The sequence below is a fragment of the Pleuronectes platessa genome, chromosome 14, assembly GCF_947347685.1.
Source record: "Pleuronectes platessa chromosome 14, fPlePla1.1, whole genome shotgun sequence".
NCBI lineage: Eukaryota > Metazoa > Chordata > Actinopteri > Pleuronectiformes > Pleuronectidae > Pleuronectes > Pleuronectes platessa.
Genome location: NC_070639.1, coordinates 5,156,274 through 5,178,395, shown reverse-complemented (window position 1 = coordinate 5,178,395; position 22,122 = coordinate 5,156,274). Strand labels below are relative to the sequence as shown.

The 22,122-nt window shown below is 40.3% G+C and overlaps 1 protein-coding gene across 2 annotated transcripts in view; it reads left to right on the top strand.

Moving 5' to 3' along the window:
* The window catches only part of cacnb4a (calcium channel, voltage-dependent, beta 4a subunit), a 30,089-nt gene that overhangs the window by 844 nt on the left and 7,123 nt on the right, over positions 1-22,122 (top strand). Inside the window, exons 2-7 of one of the 2 annotated variants that reach the window (XM_053440300.1) lie at positions 1,522-1,605; positions 19,728-19,847; positions 20,459-20,581; positions 20,845-20,972; positions 21,646-21,722; positions 21,912-21,931. In XM_053440300.1, the coding sequence (XP_053296275.1) occupies positions 1,522-1,605; positions 19,728-19,847; positions 20,459-20,581; positions 20,845-20,972; positions 21,646-21,722; positions 21,912-21,931 (552 nt within the window). Of the gene's footprint in view, positions 1-1,521; positions 1,606-19,727; positions 19,848-20,458; positions 20,582-20,844; positions 20,973-21,642; positions 21,723-21,911; positions 21,932-22,122 lie in introns of both variants that reach the window. The other variant, XM_053440299.1, reaches the window with a different exon arrangement.

The window sequence follows — 22,122 nt, the reverse complement described above, 5'->3', positions numbered from 1 at the left end:
GGCCGCTATGGATTTTTTATATTGACCACAACGTTGGAGGGTAAGCAGAAATACTGAATACTGGAATAACTCTCACTCTGTCTGACAATATGATTCATATCATCATATGAAAGATATGGTCACTGTGTCCGGTGCTAATAGTTTGATAAATACTTAATCAATCCTGCAGGGAAACGGCAGTGTTGCATAAATCATGAGGAAAAGATGAGAGGTTACATAAAAGCTGCGATACAAGACATTGAACACACGGATGCTAATCAATATTTATTTAACTGTTATAGTGCCAGTAGGAATATACTGTAAATCAGTCACGCAAAAAGCGAATATGTAGAGATCGAGTTCAAACTGTTACATCTTTGGATTTTGGATTTATGGACCTTGGGAAATCTGAATCAAGTTTATAAGCCATGTTCACGGCCGACGTCTAATGTAAACCTATTTATAGGTATCTCAGTATCAGCGTATATGTTGGTGATATGCTCCTATATGAAAACCTTTATTTTACAGAATAAACAATGCAGAAAAGTTATACATTTATGTTTAATTTCTTAACGTAAGTTCTATATATTTGGTTGTATTTGTATAGTTATTAATAATAAAATGTAAACTTTGTAAAATCAAGCCTCGATTACATTTCTTTATCATTAGGGTTTGATAACTTCATCTAAGGAATCATACAAAAAATGTAACCCCCTGATATTGATGTTGGTATCCGCCGCCAAAAATCGACATCAGTCCGAAAATGGACATAATAGGTAGGAAAGATAAATCAAGTACTATCAGTATATACATATTAAAAATACAAGAGCGGAATCTTATGTGAAAGTTATGAAATAATAATGAAAGATGTAAAAATGTATGTACAATATGTCATCAAGAATTAAAGAGCTGTACAGTTAGGGCAGGAGTTAATGTGTAATTTGAACAGTGACGGGCCTTTCTCACAGTTTGGTGGAATTAACACTTAATGAATATAATAAGTCATATTGACAGTGAGTAAAGTAAAATGTTTGTTGCATCCCCTGATAAAAACACTGTAGGGGTCATTTTATTTTGTGCCTGGAAGTTTAAAAGCCTGAACTTCACCCCAGACGTGCTCCATGGCCTCAGGAGGACAACATGCGGCCGATACAGAGATAGAAAAGTAATTTATCTTATTTCACCTCCTGGTTTTTCACATCATTCCTCATCAGATGAAGTGTTTGCTTACGGGCTCGTCAGGCACAGAAACAAACTACCTGTGAAATCAGGTCAGACATCATGAGTCTGTGTAATGGATGTTGGTGCAGGACAGCCCGATGAAGATTACAGAATCAGGTCATCACAAAGGACAAGAGGCAGCTGGAAAAAGAGCTCTGCCGAACCCGGGGGCCGCGACGCAGGGTTAAATAGGGGCTGCTGTACGGAAGGTGCCCTTGAGCAAGTTTATGAAGACAGTGAGGGATAAATTCCGGGGAAGCTGCAACAATGACAGGGTCACAAATACAGGAAGTGAATTTGTGTCTGTTTGAACATCGTCAGGGAAACAGAGGGACTTACTCCAGACGCAGCCGACTGAAGAGGTCCGACGGCAGCACCACGTCCACCAGCTTCATCCTCAGACAGGTGAGTCACACGTCGCTTTCCTTTCAACAATCTGGAGCTGACAACAGCTTTTTAACTATATCAACATAATAAAATGCAGTAGTTCTAAACATATTGCCTATCATAACCTTTTTAGCTCTAATATGATCACGTCAGCATATGGGAATCTGACTGATACAATGATTTTAAGGCTGATATGGATCTGATCTGAGTTCATGAAATAGCAAAAATGGAAGTTATGCTTTGATAGATTTAATTTGACTTTCAATACTGCAATATAAAAATTTCAAAAACATCTCTAATCAGTGGAAATTGGCTGGAGCGAGTTAAACATGGCTAATTTCAACAATGTCCCACTAAATAAAACTGAGACTGAACAAGTCCACATTATACCGAGTACAATGTAAAACTGAACATGATTAACTGGACAAACCGCTCTACCTCCGCAGCCAGAATGTAAAGTGTTTCAGCACATCGTACAGAAATTATTTGAGCAGGTGGGTTTTTCTGTCTTTGGGCTAGAAATGTCCCAAAGTCTCAGAGACTTGAGAAAGCGAGCGCTCCGGCTCTGATGCACCACTGCTGCTTTCTGACCTCAATCCTCAGCCGTTCCTGAACCTTCAGTCTCACTTAAACAAGTCGGACTTTAGCGTCAAGTGAGAAGTGAAGAAAGGCACAGGAGGTCAGACGATGTGCTTTTGTTCACTGTTGTGTAGTTAAGGGAACCGATGGCCCAGATTTGTATCAGCCTGGGAATTGAGTCCGCTCAGCTGCTCAGGAGGCGTCGAGCAGCCATGTTTAATTCATCAGGAGAGGGCCTGTTTAATTCTTCTTCTCACATGTGCTGCTGTTAAGCAAATTCTAAATGGTATCCTGTATGAAGTCCCTTCTGTAATTCATAATACAGGCAGGGGCTTAGCCTGGACTTTGACATCCCACTAACAAGTAACCAAGGGAACTGAGGCTACTGCGGCCGTTCAGCGACACCATGGTGGTTTGTCATTGGTTACCTCCACCCAGCTGTCTTCTTCCTTTCTTTGTTACTGGCTCTCTCGTTTCTCCATGACCTCGAATCCTCCATCATGTTCTTGCCTGTGCCAAAACCACACATCTCTCTGAGGAGATCTGTTGATGTCAAATCTAAATAAATCAGGTCAAAGCCCCCCCCCCCCCCCCCCCCCCCCCCGTCATCTATCCAGATGTGATTTATGATAGTGTTATTGCTTGTATCTGAGTACTGAGGAATTACAGGTCAAATATATACATTTACATATTAATATACATATACTATACATATACAGTACATAAGCTTATATTTACACATATACATATACAGAATATTTACTTATACATGCACATATACATATACTTTTTTACAGTACATATTCATATACTCAATGTGAGACATTTTTTACATTTGCTCCCCTCTAGGCGAGCTAAAATGATATATCAGTCAAATTTACACCTTCCCCAATATATTCAGTATGTTTCCTAGCAATAGAAATGATCAGAATGTCTTCAGGACAAAGGGCAGTGAAAATATGATTGTTTTTAAAAAAGTGGTCTTGTGTCCCACTTTACTCCAGCTAAGGGGTAAAGTGAGACAGACCAGAGAAATCAAGGGGGTAAAGTGGTCCACTTACCTTTTCCATTTTAAAACTACCATAACAACACATGTTGTAATAGTTAAAATCCTGACAGCTAGATTGACAACCACACATTCCAAAACTAATATCGGACTAGTAGAATCATGGGGATTGGTCAATTAAGCACTTTTTATGATTATTATGAGTCATGTGATCTCTTGCACACCCTAGCTTACCTGCACATTGTATCTCTGTCCAATTGGCAGGGACAGGGATATTGTTTTTCTCTGCGTATTAAAATGCCAGTTCACAGCACTTAACTGGCGCAAGGCCATGGAACTGGTCAGCTAGTTGTTTCAAGTGTTTGGCAAGCTCCTCCTCCATCTCATCTGTGAATATTCTCTTTGCCTCAGCTACTGCACCCCAGGCTACTGATTTTACTTTCCCTTTTTTCTTTATGAATCTTTTGAGGGTTGTCTTATCAATATTTCTATTCCTTCCAGCTTTTTTCAAGGACTTCTTTCCTTGAATGACCTCAGCGGCTGCTCTCTCCATCTCTGTGAGGGGTGTTTGGCCCCAGGTTGTCTTCCTGGTGTATAGTTTCTTGGCATGATGGCTTTTCTACAATGTTTATGACATTAAAAATAAAACATACATAATGTAATACAACACTAAAATATGTTTAAGACTAAACTTAACTTGTGCTTCATGGTGAGACAGTATCTCACTTTACCCCAAAGCATTTGTCCCACTTTACCCCACAGACACCGTTTTAGAAAAAACTACATCTCTTAGCAATTCAGGCTAATCTTCAGCTAGCATCAATCACATGGTTTTATATGTTGGAAGTTCAACAACATGTATGATATAAGTTGTTCTACCTGATTCAATTTATTTTGACACAACAGTTGATTTAGTTCAAAGCAAGAAAATTTACTTTTTGTGAAAAAACATACTTTCCACAGCACCAGCACCAACTTCTCCTTCATGGCGAGGGGGGAATGGGAGGAGCTTGAAAACATAATATTCACATGACCACAAATGTGTTCCGTTGCCTACAGGGGGTGTCTCACATTACCCGATGTCTCACATTACCTCGCTCTCCCCTACACATATACATACACATACACAGTATATATAAATACACAGTACACACACACATATATTTGTATTAATGTATACATGAACTTTTTTTCCTTTTTCTTTTAAATATACTTAAACTTCTAAAAATAACTTGCTGACTGTAGCTCAGTCCCTGATAGAATGGTCCACTACATCTTTAATTGACACACAATCAAAATGTCAAAAGATAAATCTGAAGACAGAACAACTTCCTTACTCCCTCAGACTGGTTACTTTTCCTTGCAACATGCTCATAGAGTTCTCTAACACCCCCGCTGTGATGTGTCATCACCGGTGCGGTCGTCATCAGGTGAGAAGTGGCTCTCTTTTGATTCCCCGTGTATCCATGGTAACGGGTGCCCTTTAACAACAGGGTCGGGCCCGGAAGGTGGATGAGCAGGAAACTGCAGCTCCGCTCCCTTTTCAGCAGGAAGTACTTTCTTTATTTAAACACTAGATGCTCACAAGGCAAGACAATTTTATTTATAAAGCACCTGTCTGACACGGTGCTGCACACGGATGGAAAAAAACACAGAGGCTAAATTAAAAGAAAAGATTTACAAATTTGAAAGCCCAGTTTAAAATAAGATACAGTTTCCACCCAGAAATGTCTAATTTCTGAATCACTCAAACATTAAGCAGCAAAGCTCCCTTACCAAAATTAGTTTCTGCTTTCAGCCAGACTCTGATAAAACTGCGGCGTCTTGACACTGCTAATCCCTCTTATGTAGGTCACATGGCTCAACTCAGCAGAGCACTACTGCAGGAGTATGGACATTGCTGTCACAACTGGCACAATGAACTTTAGCCCTCCAGTCACTCTGATTAAAACTTCTCACAAGAAAGTAACCCTGTGAATATTATACAAATCAGTGTTAATTTTGGCAGCTATTTTTGATTTAGTCTTAGTCTTAGTCTTTTGACGAAAATGCATATTAGTTTTAGTCACATTTAGTCATTTTTATCCTTCTTAGTTTTAGTCGACGAAAACGAATTACATTTTAGTCTAGTTTTAGTCACATTTAACTCCTTTTCTTCTTTTGAAATAAATAAAAACATATAGCTGCAGCCTAATAGCTTAAAAATATATATTTAGTTTTAAATGTGAAAACAAAAAGCGAGAGCAGGACAGACTGGAGGCGAACACAGAAACTGAAGCTCGGTAAGAACCACCTGCAGCTTCTGCTCTGATCAAGAAGCTGCTGCGCTGATCTCTGATCAGCTGAGACGAGAGAGACTCTGTGTTTTCACTGTTTCCATAGTTAAGAAGCAGCCGGTGAGTCACTGAGCGACTGCTTAACGTGAACGAGCTCTGATCTTGTATCTCTGAGCGAGTGAGCGGGGCGGGGGGCGGAGCCTCGGGACCGGTGCGCTATCTGGCGCGCGCACACACACACACACACACACACACACACACACACACACACACAGACACACACACTCACTCACCCGCTCCTGATAATTCATGACGTCCTGATACGATGATATTTAAAACAATTATTGTGACTTAGTCAACCACCAACATTTTCGTCTCGTTCCGTCTCGTCAACGAAAGTTAAAATAGATTTGGACAAAAGATCGTTAACGAATATTTTTCGTCATAGTCTTCGTCAACGAAATTAACACTGATACAAATATTGTATAGTGAATAGTAAAACACTGGAGTGTCCACGGATGTGTTGTACATGTAATCACATGATTTTTATTCATTATGCTTCTACTAATCGATATGGTATTTTCCGTATTTAATACAACAAAATAAATCCCTGTCATCTCCCTGTCAGAGTTCTGATTTTGTTTTAGATGTATTAAAAAGATATTCAATTAAAATCCCATAAAACAAATATAAACAACAAATTCTTCAAATAAAAATAATTTGCTTTACTACCAAGGTTCCCGGCTCAAATCACCATCTCTAAATGGTCCATAAATGTGAGTGTGATAGGTAGTTTGTGTCTGTGTGTTGGCTCTGTGATGCGCTGTAGACCTGTTCTCAGGGTGTTGGCTCCAGAAGCTGGACATTGAATTGAATGAAGCTCCCAAAGTGTTGCAGAATCCCATGTTGACCTGTATATTATGAGATACCCAATAAGCTCCTTCTCTCTCTTTCTCTTTATTTGTCTACTAGGAGTTCCTAAGTACACACACACACACACACACACACACACACACACACACACACACACACACACACACACACACACACACACAAACACAAACACCCACACACAAACACACACACACACACACACACACACACACACACACACACACACACACACACACACACACACACACACTCACTCACTCACTCACTCACAAACACCCTAACCCTAACCCTAACCCTAACCATTAACCTAAAGTTTGATAATAATATATATAATATCTGATGACTGTAGTACAGGAAGAAAAACTAAGAAAAAAGAACTGAAGCAGGTTTGAAGAATATGCATCGGCAGGAGGTTGAGCTGCTGTAACGTGTTTTGTCAGGAGAGGGCGCTGTTGTTCTTTATTTATTTTTGAAGACAGAACACAGGAACCATAATCACACAGTTTGTATTGGAGCCTACAAGCATACTATACCAGTTGGATTAATGTATCTATATTTGATTATTTTAGAAATACTTAAAAAAATAAATACACATTATTACTTTCTTTGTAAAAGGTACACAGCCAAAATAATAATAATAGTAATAACTTTTAACAATACCAACATTGATATTAAACTTTAATTATAGAAATACTGAAAAAATGTTCAGTTGTTTTTGTTATAATTTTTTATCACAGTTGAAAACATCTTTGTATTAATCAAATAAAAGCCTTCATACAGTAACTTAAGGAAAAGTACATGCAGGCCATGATAATTAAAATAAATGTTTGGTAAAAGAGGGAATTAATCACTAGGAGCTCCCTCAAGAATGAATAAACTAAGAATCGATCATATACATCTTTACACTTCTCCATTATTCAGTGATTATGTTTAACAGTTGTGGTCATAAAGGCATCAATCTACAGCTTTTCATTGATTGATTTCCTATATGATCAGTTTGTCTGTAACAGACGTCCACAGATTGATTTTATAGACGTGCACGAGCAGCTGTAACAGAGCAGCAGCATCAGCATCACACACAGACACACACGCACACACACAAACACACACAGACACACACATACACACACTCTGAATTCAAAGCTTGCTGGTTAATGATGCTCTCAGGCTGCGGACCCCATTGCCCCCCCTGCCTCTCTCCACCTCCCCTTTATGCCTCTTCCTCACTTACAGTCAACCAGCCAAGGCGTAGCATCCGCCGGCCAATCAGCAGCCCGCATCCCATCTCTGTCATCAGACGGTGCTGGAGAAAGGGAGGATAGGCTTGTGTGATCTGAGCTTGGAAGGCAGATGAAATGCCAGGTCTGCTAAGCCTCTGGGGACAAGCAGGCTGCCTTATAATGAGAACCAACACTCGCTCGTCTCGGGGGCAATAGCATCCAATTCAGCAGCGGGAAAACACAGGGCTCCACCTTTTTCGTTTTACCCTGTCTGCTGCTGCTCCGGTGAGGTCTTGTTGCTCTGGGATCTACCTTCATGTGGAGACAGAGACGGCTGCTGGGCTCTGTCACCCTCCCGTACTCATCATCATCATCATCTTCATCCATCCTCTCTGGAGCAGTTTGACCCCCCCCCCCCTTTTTTAAATAATTTTTGCATCGAAAAGCTGCTTTTTGGAATCTCCCTCCTCCATGTACGATAACTTGTACCTACATGGATTTGAAGACTCGGAGGCGGTGAGTGGAAGGGGCGTCTGACACTTGGGAGCCTTTCTGTTGATCCCCCGCGTAAACACCCACACAGGGCATTGAGTCTTGAGTGGGCTGAACGTGCACTTTTCTCGGGGGAGTTGGAGGATGTTGGAGGAAGGATGTGTGTATGTGTCGGTTTGTGTGTGTTTTAGAGAGTGTGCTCCTCAGTCAACCAACTGTACAGTTTTGTCATCAGATGACAGCGCTCCCCTCCTGTCTGGACTGAGCATCTGCAGATCCTAACAGCCTTCCCTCACCATCGCTGCATATGCATGAATGGCCAGTATGCATGGAAGCCTGTTTGTGAGCATGAGGGGATATTTATGTATGTGCATGTGTATGTGATTCCCAGCAGCAGCTTGTTTTTTGACAGTGTTGGAGGAAGCCTTCCTCCTTCGTGGCCTCATTTGTCTTTTTCTCACTTCATCACATCCCGCTCTACATCAGGGTTCACAGAATAGACCAACCTCCATAGTCATATCAAGCATCTGTAAGAACCTGACTGTGCTGCTGCTGCATACAACGAGAAGGGACACTTGGTAGAGAAATGGCAATTGCATTCCCGTGCCATTGAATATATATTCTCAACTGTACGCCCACACACACAGGTGCCAGGACGCGTGGATATAACCGTATTTGATACAGAGAGGCCAATGTTATTATCGCCGGACATCTGTGGGATAAAAATGTTTCAGAGTAGCGGGAAAAAAGATCAATAAATGCAGGAGGTGCTGCTGGGTGGAGGGGAGGAAGGAATCCCACTGAGCCAGAATCTGTCAAGACCTTTCCATAACCCCACCTGACGCCCGTGTGCTACTGCGAGACGAGAGGTGGAGGAGATTTTTCAGTCGTTCTGCAGCAGGAGCAAGGTGGAGGTTCAGTTTGAGCAAAAATAAAATAAAAGAAGAACTTTTGATCGTTGCATCTTGAAGAATCAGCTCATTTCCATGTTGCGTTTTCAGCTTCCAGTCCATTAGTTTGTTTACACGAATACACAAACACCACTTTAGGGATTTCCATTAAACTTGGAAGAAGGGTGTGTTCGTTTTTTCCTTCTAGTTTTCCACCATGTTTTTCTCCCGTTCAGCCACAAGAACTTTAGTGAGGTCCCACACTGATATTGGGTGATAGGGTTTGAATCGCAGTTCATCCTGAAGGTGTTGGATGACATCGAGGTCTGAGGCTTTGTGCATCAGGGTATTTTCATGTTAACACAGGAGAGCCCAAGCAATGAAAAAGCTCCACATGTGGTTGAGATTGTGTATTTAAAAATATTGTGACACAAGGCTGGCTTATCACCGCCTTTTAAAATTTGATCTAAAGATCTTGCAAGCGAACGGTTTATTAACTAATCCAGCTGACACAGATTTATTCGCTTGGATTCATGTTTCCGCGAAATGGCAAATCCACCTTCTTATATGTCTGTTTACCTATAGTCGCAGTACTGTTACTGTGTGGTGCTGAGTGAGTGTGTACAGTGAGTTTTTCTGAGTGTTTCAAATGAAAACAGCAGCCTGATGGAAGAGTACAGCTCTAAAGAATCTGCTTGTATTTATTTTCTGTCAAAAACAAAAGGATATAATCAAGTGTAAGTATTAAAAAAGTCAGATACTTTAATCAATCAGTTTGTTAGTGAGGCATGAAAGTGATTTTAAAGCTCATTTGGTGGATTTTTCCTGCCAAAGTGGTTGTTGGAGTTGAATTCTCTCACCTTCTTATTCCAAAACTTTTTACTTTTTCATGAAAGAACCAGAGATTCACCAAAGGACAATTTCTGTTGGAACCATAGAGCTGCTATTTGGGTCCCTAATAGTTCACCGCAATCCAGAAATGCCTGTTGTTTCAGCTGCTGTTATCATGTGGTATTTGTTTCATTATTAATATGGGTCTGAATAACTGATGAGGCTATTAACGCTCCGCCTCAGACTGGAGCAAACAAAACGATCTCTCAGGATTCTCAGGGAAACTGTCTCATCCAGGCTGTTGGTGTAGATAAGAATTGATGTATCGCTTCGTTACGACTGATTCAGCTGCAGGTTCATTTAATTCTCCTCCAATTCCTCTCAATTCCATTCATGTGTCAATTGATGCAGGATGAACGTGGGTTTACTCCCCCCCCCCCCCCCCCCGAAACCTCTGAACCCAAGCTGAAAGAAACCAGTTGAAACAATCTCTCCGAGCTGCTGCGTTCCACATTGTCTCGTGTTCGGAGACGCGTTGGCAGCTCTATAGACGAAGACGTCTCCGGGGCTCTCACTGTCTGGTGGTTTCCTATCAGCACTTGTCATTAGCTGGCGGACCTCTGGATGTTTTTCTGAAGTGAGACTTTGGTTGGGGGTGATTTCTGAGGCACTAGCCAGGGAATCGAACTCAACCTGTGATGACCCACAGACCCGCTATGCTCGTGTGACTCACTTCCATTTGATTTCCCATGAATGTGTCATAAGCTATAGATTTTGACCATGAACGTAACATGGAACGTGTGTGTCTCTTGCCTTTGATTGTTTGTGACGTCAGCATCATTATCACTTAGATTTATTTATAGAGCCACCCACTTTCTCACAGTTGTTAAACAACATTTACTGATATGTGTCTTTTCTTAAGATTTCACGCTTCGGATCATAAATTTAACAAACAACCTAGAATGGAGCGTGTATTTCCCCGGAGGCCAATCAGTCCCCACAAACTCCATCAAGCTGCACCAAATTGCTCACATGCTTAAATATCAGTTTCCTTAATATGCCAGATTGTTTTTCCATCATGAAAAAATGGATGGAATAATGTCCATCAGGAGAAAATTGAAAATGTCAGAAAAAGAGATTGTCCGCCCCTTTTATCTGGATCCACACCAAAACATAATTAACTCTTTCTTGGCCCATGTCCTGCCTTTCAACCAAGGTTCATGAAAATCTGTTTCAAAAGATAGATTCAAGCAAATCAGCCAACAAACACAAAGACAGGGGTGAAACTATAACCTTTGTGTTTTTTAGGTAATTAGTAAATGTAATATAGCAAAGAAGAAGACACTTAAAGTTGAGTCTTTTCTTTAAAAATTAAATAATATTGTTATTAGTATACTGGTTATCCTGTGACTGTGTGTGTGGCGTCCGTTTCAAGTTCTGAATACTGCCGGATGTAATGAAGAGAGAAAGCTTTCTGCTGTTCATGGAGGCTCTGATAGGAGAGCAGGTCAGCGGAGGAAGAAGGATGGAGATGAGAGAACAGACCGAGCTTTGGCGTCTGACCAGATAAGGCTGGAGTGTGGCACGATGGACTCAAGACTGGCCACTTGACACTCCTAGATAATGGCCTCACAAACAACCCATTGTCAGTCTGTGTCTGTGAGTGTGTGTTTGTGTGTGTGTGTGTGTGTGTGTGTGTGTGTGTGTGTGAGGGAGAGACAGGAGGCAGACAGGGAGCAGGGGGAGAGGTGGGTTGGCTGAGTCTTTTTACAGGATAGTCATTTTGGGAAAGCTTCAAAGTGCCTCGTGCTCTGAATACCCTCCGTCCTTTCCAGTGAAACGTGCTGAATGACATCATACTTGACATTCGTGCATGAGCAGGCTCAGAAAAAGCAAAGTGACGAATACAGAGAGCAGCATTAAAATGACTTGAGTTTATTTAGACTACTTTGTGGTTTTCAAACACTGAATAAACTTGAATTTATTCTTGTCTTAGCCCGAGAAACCATGAAAATACATCAGAGACGACCAGGCATTTATCTTTTTCAGAAGTACTCAGAAGAATATGGGAAACGACCAGAGAAAAATATACTTTTTAAAGACTTTTCCAAATGTGTTATGTACCAGCTTTGGTTGAGTCTAGTTAGTCTATTTTTATTTCCATTTCTTGAACGGTGGCACTAATTGCACATAATCTTTATTTCTTTGGCCAATGTCCAATTTTATACTAAATTCCACTCAAATCTGAAAAAGGTGTATCGCTAAAATAAACAACCAGACCTTGGTTCTAGTTTCGTAAATGTGCTTTAGCTGCTTTTGTCTGTTTTAGGACAAAATCATAGACATTAGACAATAATAATAATACATTTTACACATCTTATGAACTCAACTAGTAATTGATAACCTAATAATAATAATAATTATAATAATAATTCTAATGTAAATTATAATAGGTTGCATTTCTCATTAATATATCTGCTGAATATATACATAAAATGGTTCTTCATTGTTTTAAATGGAGAAACTAAAATAAAACAGGTGTAGTGACCAGGGGGGAGGTGCTTTTATTTTCCTCTCTCTCTCTCCATTGGTTATAGATTTCATTTGTAATGAGGCAGTAAATAACTGTTATTTGTATCAAGGAAAGAGTCCCATTGCTCTGACTGGATCATTAGCAGAGGTGCCTGGATCCCTGGACAAAGGCATTAATCCTCACTGTCCTGCCCAGTAGCTTGATTTCAGAGGCTAACTGCGGTTTAAATCCTCTGCTGCACATTTTACATTTGTTTTCATTCCATTATTGATATGAAATTATATTTTTTTCCCCACTGAAACCATGTTATAGTTTCCAAACAACATTTCCAGATTCAGGACAAGAGCAAATCCTCTACTAGTCTTTTATTCTACAGAGTTTTACAGATTTTCTTCTATTCTTCCTGCCTGAAAGAATGAGTGAGTGTGACACCGTCATCAGTCAAACATGCAGTTTGTTGGCAGGTCCACAGGACACATACAGATACATACATGCTAAGTATCTACCACCTCGTATGATAATGTGGAGTTTATCAAAAACATGCTGTCCCTGTGTCTCTTTCATCGGAGCTGTTAAATAGCCGATCACCACAGAGAAAGCAATCGCTCAAAGCATCTGTTCCCCTGTGAAAGTAGCTGAACAGGGTAATTGGAGGCTCTACTGCCGGAGAAGAAATTGATGAACAGGGCAGAATATAAAGCAATACATCATGTGTTAGTCCTCATGTCAAGCAACCCTATGTAAGCATGTTTCCTCCCCCCTGAGCTTTGAAATAGTGTGTGTGTGTGTGTGTGTGTGTGTCGGCATGATCGGTCCACATGGACTGTGCACAGCTGCCACTGCTGCCACAGATGATACTTATTTTTATTAGATAAATCAAAATACATAAATATAATTTCAAAAAACTGTCAACTACTGCTTTCAAAACATACAACTATTCACTAAATACTAGTATACATACCTATAATAAATATGCCTGATGTCTTTCATCAAGATCTTTCAATATTTCCCCAGGAAATCAAGTAAAATATCATCAGTTTTCTGTAAACTTCCCTCAGTCCAACGAGTTTCTTTTGTCAACCGAGTCGATTGTAACCAAAAAAAAACACCAAAGATACTTTTTGTAGATATTTTAGGTCCTTGCAACATTTTGTGATCCACCTCTTTAGCTATTTGTTTATCTGTGGGCAACCAAAACCTGCTCAAACGTGATTGGTCAAACTGGAAACAAAAAAACAAAATCTGGTCCCTCACCTACATATTCACATGCAGAATCTGCTTAAAGGGATTAACTATTGTTTGAAATACAATTATATGCTGTTCGAGGGTCAAGGGTTTTTACCATATTCTGTTCCATATAAGACAGAGAAATATAATCAATCCGATACATAGAGAGATGCTCAAACCATCAAATATGACATAAGATCATGTTATTTATATTTATATCTCTTTTCTAAGGAAAATATTTTTTTTACCCCCTTAATTGATCTTCTGAAATGCGTTTATGAAAGATTCTCTCGGCTATTTATGGACCCATTGCTCAAAAAATCTCACATCTTCAACTCTCATGAAATATTCAGATGAGATGAATGAAGCCTCATTTCCAGCACAGCGTATCTGCCTGTGCCATTTACCTCCCTGTCCTCCCTGGGCGCTGTTAATGGGTTGTATGTGGCAGCCTCCATAGGGCGACAGACTGTGCCATCATCTGTTAGATAAACATTTGTGCTGAGGCTCGGTTTTTCAGCCCCGTTCGGCTGAGTCGCCAAACGTCCGCCAGCTGATTGTCCGGCAAAACAGGAAAGAGAATACCCCCCAACCTGATGAGCAGGAGAAGTAACAGCACAGAGCATCTCTATGAATCAGGCTTTATATATATGCTCATGGCTTTGATTAGAGGATAAGTGAATCCATTAATTGAAAGACAATTTATTATTTTTGACAAAAGTAAGTTCCCAATATTTGCTTTCCAGGTTCTCAAATGAGAGGATGCAGAGATTTGCTTGGTCTCACTGTAAGCTGGATAATTTTGAACATTTGATTATTGGACACACAAGACTTAAATAAATTAGTTTAGGTCTCTCTGACAGATGGAAACATCCTAAATCAATACTGAATACACTAAAACACACAGAGTCTTGACCATTAAACTAACTTGATTTTATTTTTGCAACCAAAAATCCGACATATAGAAAATACTAATTCTCCACCTGACTGTTTTTAATAAAAGCTGAACCATTCAGCTCGTCAGAACTGGAACGACTCCACGATCTTCACGCCTCAGCAGCCGGGTGGCGACACGCTGAATCCACAGCCGCCACTTGGACAGACCGAGGTTAGAGATGAGCTCTCGTCAGCGAAGGTCACGTTTCAGAATTTGATCATCAGAAAGTCGTATGTGTAATCTTACCAAGACATATGTGACTTGTATTATTTATAATTCATATAACTTCATTCAGAAACACTTAATCGTAGATTATTTCTTTGCCGTTAATTTTAAATATTTCGTTTTTTTTTTTTTTGAGATTATGTCGGAATAAATCCCACAGTTCATCTTTTGTCGTTATGGTTCTGGCTTGTTTCAGATCCAGAATTCTGATCCAGAATCTGTGGCTCAGGTGTGGTTCAGGTCATCGGGAGAGGCTTCAAATGTTCTATTTATAGTTTGAAAGGGTTGTGAGGTGGAAGCAGGTTCTCATGATGACTCATCCAGACTCGGACTCGCCTCTGATATTTTAGTTTGATCTGTGTCATATCGTTGCATTGAAGCCTCTGTAGCTGCAGCTTTTTATTTGAGAGGCCGACATGTGCTCAAGGTTCGGGCTTCACCACGTCGAATCGAGTCTACATACATGAATACATGGGTAAAAGCAAAGAAAGGAGTTGTGTTGTTGTGTGAGAGCAGAGTGTTGACACGGCACACAGTAACGTGATATCCTGGCTCTGAGCTAATGTAGCACAAAGAAGACACCGCGTCACCTGCCATACTGTCAACATGACATTATTATGTTAGGATGCGTTAGTTCAAGAACATGGAGGGTACATCTGACTGCTTGTGTGCAGAGACTGTGTAATAGATACCTGGATTTGAGGATAAGCAGTTGTTGCACTAAGAGAGCAGGGTGCACTTTAAATCCCAATTCATCTGACCCACAACGGTTTATAGATTTTGTTGAATTGATTGCACTCAGATTTATAAATGATATATATATATATAGCCTAATTATATCAAGGCCAATTAAGAAACACATGCATTGTGCAAAACACTGTAGCAATATCCTGTATTTTTGCCAACTTTCTATTTTCTACTACACATGATTTTATGAAAATTTGACAAAGAAACATTGAAGTTATGAGCAGTGTACAACTTGTATTTTTTTGTTTATGCAAATTTAAATATCTGAATAGAAACTATAACCTTAATTGTTTGTGTTATACAATACAACAAAAATATTTAATGTTAACATTTTAGTAGTTGTTTTGAACTTTATTTGACAAGGTGTTCTAACATAAAAGGGAAAAATGTAAACTTCCTCCGGAGTGGTTCTGTGATAACACGGTGCTGATGAACCACAATATTAAAGATTGCGTTATTTGTGAAACTTATACTGAAATATAACTTAACTAGATGACTCTGATAAATTCCCTCTTAAATGATTTACGTGAAATGTATTCTCGGAAATGTACGACTTTTTTCTTGTATTACTATCGTTATATTATAAAATGATTCTCTCTTTGTTTCTTCAGCATGAGCCTTATACTCCATTGTTCACGACAAATGTGGACATATTTTATGAAAAATAGGGATATTATGAACGCTGACCTGTTGTTTTTTAATTTGTTATGTTTATGTTGGAATAAGAAAATAGAGTTGACATGTTTTTTTAAAAGTCCTGTCATGGAAGATGTCATGGGTGTTGATAGTACAGTGCACAACATTACCTCACACTACATATTCCACTATGACAATCATGTTCATATGTCATTTAAATCATGCACTGATTGTTGCGACATGCAGGAGCTGCCTGATCAAGCAGAGAAATATGGGTTTAATGTGAACTGCAAACTGGAACAGCACAGTTCTATTGTGGCTTTATGCTGCTTTTTGTCTCTATGAAGACAAAGTGAGAGAAAGTGACACACAGAGACATGTTTGGACTGGATGACAGATGAAGGCAGACAGGCTGGCACACAAATAGGGTAACAAATGACTTTGGACAGGTGGTTTACCGACGCCGCGGGGCCAGTGAATCATAAAGGGTATTGGTGTCAGTGTGGCAACAGCAGCAACAGCAGCAGCAGCAGCAGCAGCCGTGCTCGCTCTCCTCATTCACTCCCTCATCTCATTTAACGCAGGTGACACAGGGAATATCTGGCTCCTGACCCTAGAGGAGAGGGCCATGCGTATGGTTGCCCCGTGGGCCACAACTCACAGTTGGGGCTCCGTACCTGTGCTGAGAAAGATATGATGTAGTAATCAGCTTGTGGACAGCCAGAGCCGGTAGCTCCCTGCTTGTAGGGCTGGCGGCCGGTGTTTATGCTAATGTAGCGATTACTCAGCGGTAGTGTAGCGTGAAGAACAGATTTTGTGTCATAGAACGACAACATCTCACTCCATCACTGAGATGAAGTAACAGGTAACTGGACTTGAAAGAGAGAGGGAAGAGGGAAAATTGCTGAATTCAAGTAATGTATAATCATCTGTTCTGAATAGAAGGGGAGAAGACCTGCAGTCCAATGTATGAAGGTTTACGAGTTTATAGAGTAGATAGGGGGTGTGAAGATGTTTTTTTTTCTATGATACAGTTTAGAAACCCATCTTCATACATACTTTGTCATGAATTGTAACACAAGCATTAGCCTTCAGCCACCGGCTACTACAAATTGTCAATTATTCGCTCAGTTTACAACGAATTTAATCATGACGGTTATCGTAAGAAATACAAAAGAGTTATGCGTTATAGGGCAGCAACTAAGAATTATTTTATTAACCTTCTTATTCTTCCAATTTATGAGCGCACAGAGCTTTCAATATGCGGCACAGTTGTAACAAATTGGCCCTGGAGCCAGAAATCCCACATGAGAACACAAACAGCTTCAGTGATGGTCAGCCAAAGGTGAAGTAGTGGAGCCAAAACAGCGTGGACACACATGCATCATCCGTGTGTGAGAGCAAACAACACGTCAGTGCTGTTTTAATATGGAGGAACTGTGTGCACTGCCGATTTATCCCTCTGTTATGATTGATGGATTTGTAGTAAAGGTCCGTGAGGGAGGTATCCACTGACGGGACCGAACTGTTCAGATGTGTAATGTCGGTGATTTTTTATTTCACACTCTGAAGCATTGAGGATGAATGTTGGCAAAGGTTTGCACTAAATGTGACCAAATACCCCCAAATCCCTATGTATCAAAACAACAGCACAGTATTCTGTGTGTGTCATTTAAAATCAACTCAGATGCCATTTAATTGCCAGTTTTCCAACACACTTAAAATGATCTATTACAATGTTTGACCTTGAACTGTGCTATTGATTAGCCATATCAAAAGTAGTAAAAGGCATAAAAACTGTTGTAATAAGACTTAACAAGTCACAACAGTCTCTGTAGACAGCAGTAACAGGTTTATGCTGTGATGATGTGCAGCCTTTAGCTTTAGGAAAATACCTTAATTAAAATGAAACAAACATAGGACACAATAATATAAAAATCACTAAAATGAATCATTTGCAGTGTGAAATACTATCTTGCTTTAATGTTAATTAAATTGTCTATATGTCTAACTCTGAGTTTACTTAGTTACGGTTAGTTTTTTTTTTCTTGTTTTTAGTAGGTGTTACATGTTCTCTGTTTTATAACGAATAGAATAAAAATATCTGTCCCATGGAAGAAAAGAGAAACAGTCAAATTCATCAGCTCAATGAGGTTGATATCAGAGAAGATAAAGATATATGTATATATGTCTCCGTCAGGATGTCTCCTCAGTGCTCTCCACCCCTCGCTGCAGGCTGGGCGGCTCCATGCACGGGTTTTTGGAGCTGATCGGGGCTGTGAAAACCTTCTGAGGGAAACTCTGTCTGTGCCTCCACTGCTACTTGTGTTTATGTTTGCACACTTTTCTCAGCTGCTCATTGCTCAGCTCATAATCTTTCTGCTTCTGTCTCTCTCTCTCTGTGCCTTGAATAAGTGGGAGGGTGTTTTTACTGCTCCTCTAGCCCGGCAGCCACTGACTTGTGGCTAATAAGGAAGAGGGGAAGCCAATGACTCCTCTGATGGTGATGGTAGGAGACTGTTCTCCAGCCTGAGGCTCTTTGGTAGTGCTGGAGGTTTATACCAGCTATACACACACATAGATATAGTGCAGATGCAGTAAGGGCCGTCCAAAATGTCTGTACAGGTTATACTATTCTTACGAGACATACAAATGGATAATAAACTAAAGAAAGGGGAAATATTCTTCTCACCTCTACCTAAAGATTTTATGGCCTTCAACCTTCACCAGATCTCAACCTGATCACCTATGGGAGATTTAGAAGAGTGTTGTCTTTTCAGTTTTAGAGAAGGACTTATAGATATAACAGATTTGGAATAATGTCAATCAAAACGCTGCATTTTATTGTCTGTGACGATTAAAGTTCCCCTCCCCAAAAAGTTGAATCAATAATACCTGAACTCAAAGGAGCTAATGGCTGAAAGGAGAAAATGTCTACAGCTGGTCTTCATTAAATCTGCCTAGAACTTGAATTCTGCTTCTTTCCCCATGTGATGACAGATGTTTTCAGAAGTACAGCACACATTCAACCCATAGAGGTCAGTGTAGCAGAGTTTTTCTCTGTGACTGCAAGTGAAAGGGGAATATTTTTACCTCTGCGTCACTCAAATTCATATTTTCTCAGATCAACAGGGTTAAAAACAGATGAAGTGGATTTCTTCCTTTAGACATTCCCGTGGCACAGTGGTAGTTTGTCTGCCCCGGGTGTTTCTAATTTCATTTCTAAAAATAAAACCTTCTCTCTGAATCTTTCCCTTCCGGCCGGGTCGTCATCTTTAATCTGTTAGTCTTTGATCCTTTATGGAAGGAATACAGTTCAACATGCACATGCACACGCACACTCACACGCACACTCATACACGCACACACACACACACACCTGGGTTTCTCTACCCTCCCACTCATGAATTTGCTTCATCTCTGTGGTTTTAAGAAACAGTCGCTTATCATGTCCTGCATCTATTTGCACTCTTTTAAATTTTAATGTGTTAAGTTTTGAATAACACATATCGAATAAAATTATTATGCCTCTCGTATGTCAATACGTCTAATCTGTGATGAGGAAAGTTGTCACCCTGCAGCGGTTTCACTTATTCCTTTTAGAAGCCCCACTGGTGACAGTATTTCTGTTTCCTGTCGCTCTGCAGGGCTCAGCTGATTCCTACACAAGCCGACCGTCTGACTCGGATGTGTCCCTGGAGGAGGAGAAGGAGGGCGGCCGGCAAGAGAAGGAGCAGCAGGCCACTGTTCAGCTCGAGAGGGCAAAGGTCAGCATCACTGCATAGAAAATCACAGAGAACACACACATTCTCAGCTCAGAGACAAAACACAGGATTTGGGTGGATATTCAAATTACGATTACACCAGTCCAGGCATTACCTAAACCAGTCACCTGGAAGAAAGACTGAAGAATCAACTCAAATAACATTCTGTTAAAAGGTGAAACATGAGGCCATAAATACACTGGAACTACTGCAACAAAGATAAATAAAGAAACTAATTACAAACTAAAACAGGAAATGCTAAAGAATCCAAACGGGAATTATGGAATCTATTTGGGTATTTTAATAACTTGACATTCCCATGTGATGGTTTTATTTTGATCAAATTGAAATATTGGCGGTACTAGTCGTACTATACTGTCTAACTTCAAAGGCGATGCAGAAATAAGCAATAGTAATACTCACAAACAGCAGCTGTACTCTGAAGTATTTTACTGTGAGGGCATCAGGAACATACACAATGTCACCTTGGAATATATTGATACCGCATCGAAATCTAAAAATGAATGAGTTAAAGGAAAGTGATAGTGATAATCACCAACTTAATCAAATAGCTTCATTTCTCAGATTTCCTTTTCCACTCTTCTCTCCCACAGACTAAAGCGGTGGCGTTTGCTGTGAGGACCAATGTCAGTTACTGTGGTGCGTTGGACGAGGAGGTTCCCGTGGCCGGCACCGCTGTGTCTTTTGATGCCAAGGACTTCCTCCACATCAAAGAGGTATAATTCAGGCTCTATCCTGTATGTTAAACCTGTACGGAGGAGTACGTTTATGCAAGAACAGATTTTAAAATCACACACAAGCGTGAGTTAGCCAAACCTATCTCTCTATTGATTTTCTATGATTCTGTGCTATGGACACTTACAAAGCAACTTTATTTTGAATACTGATTTTCAATGCCATTGCTGCCTCATTCATGTGTATTTTATTCAGAGATAGAGACAAATCTAAAAGGCTGATGATTTCTGTCCTCATTTCACAGAAGTACAACAACGACTGGTGGATCGGCCGCCTGGTGAAGGAGGGCTGTGACATCGGCTTCATCCCGAGCCCTCTGAAGCTTGAAAACATCCGTCTCAATCAGGAACAGAAGAGAGGACGCTTCCACGGGTGAGTTGGAGGAGGAGGAGGAGGACGGGGTGTGAGAGTGCAGGCGGCGGAGGAATCAGACGCCACATGGATCAAGGGGATAAAAGACAGATGGACGGATAGTGGATGGGTTGAAGAGCCACTTCCGGAGAGAGTAGAGCCAGGCAGTTGGAAGGAAATCCGGTGGATGGAGGCCAAGTTGTGTTGTGTGGTCCAACCACTCATAGGGGGGCCATCACAAAACTTTCCATCAGATGGGGGGATGTGTGTTAACCACCACCATTTATTCAGGCTAAAGTAAATTAAAGTCTTAAGCTAATGCTTTCCTATTGAAAGATGAGATTTATCTTTATGCAGATTTGTTTGAAGAAAACCTTATTTTTCTGGGGTTTTCATTTGAGAATTACACAATTTGATTAATAGTAATTTCCTGTATGGTATACAGTGTTGTACTGTGCTTTTAATGTAGATCTGGAACTAGAACGGCACCACTAGAGCTCACACCTCCATTAAGGTCCAACAGTCTCCTTATAAAACTACCTTCAAATTCACTATATCCTGATTTCTATTGGGAACTGCACCAAATTACTGTGGTCACCTGTTCTCCAGGGGTTTGTGATGTTTGGCTGATGACGACTTGCAGGATTTTACCTCATCCCTTCCCTCTTTGTGTTTTCTGTCCTCGATGCAGCAGTAAGTCCAGCGGGAATTCCTCCTCCAGTCTCGGAGAAATGGTGTCAGGAACTTTCAAGCCGAACCCTAACTCTGCAGGTTCGTCCCACAGACACGAGTCCACTCACGTCTGAGCGGAATAACTGGGGTCAGGTTTATAGAGGGAATTGTTTGGCTTGGAAGCTGCTCTGGTTTTGTCATTTATTCACACCCTGATATTGTGATGTTTTATATTTTCAGATATAATTTTAGTTTGCACTCACAACATTTTTTTCCTTTCTTTTTCAGGAAAGCAGAAACAGAAAGTGGTGAGTCCATTGAATTAATTTGTTATTTTTCATGTTTTGTATGCAATACAATAAACTCTGGTAATAAACAAAATAGTAAGGTAATAGTAATAGCTTAAGTTACTGATCAAAATAACTATTGGAAAATAGAAACATTTACCAAGGTGCTTTTGTACATGTACTTTGTAATATGATAAATACATTCGATCATC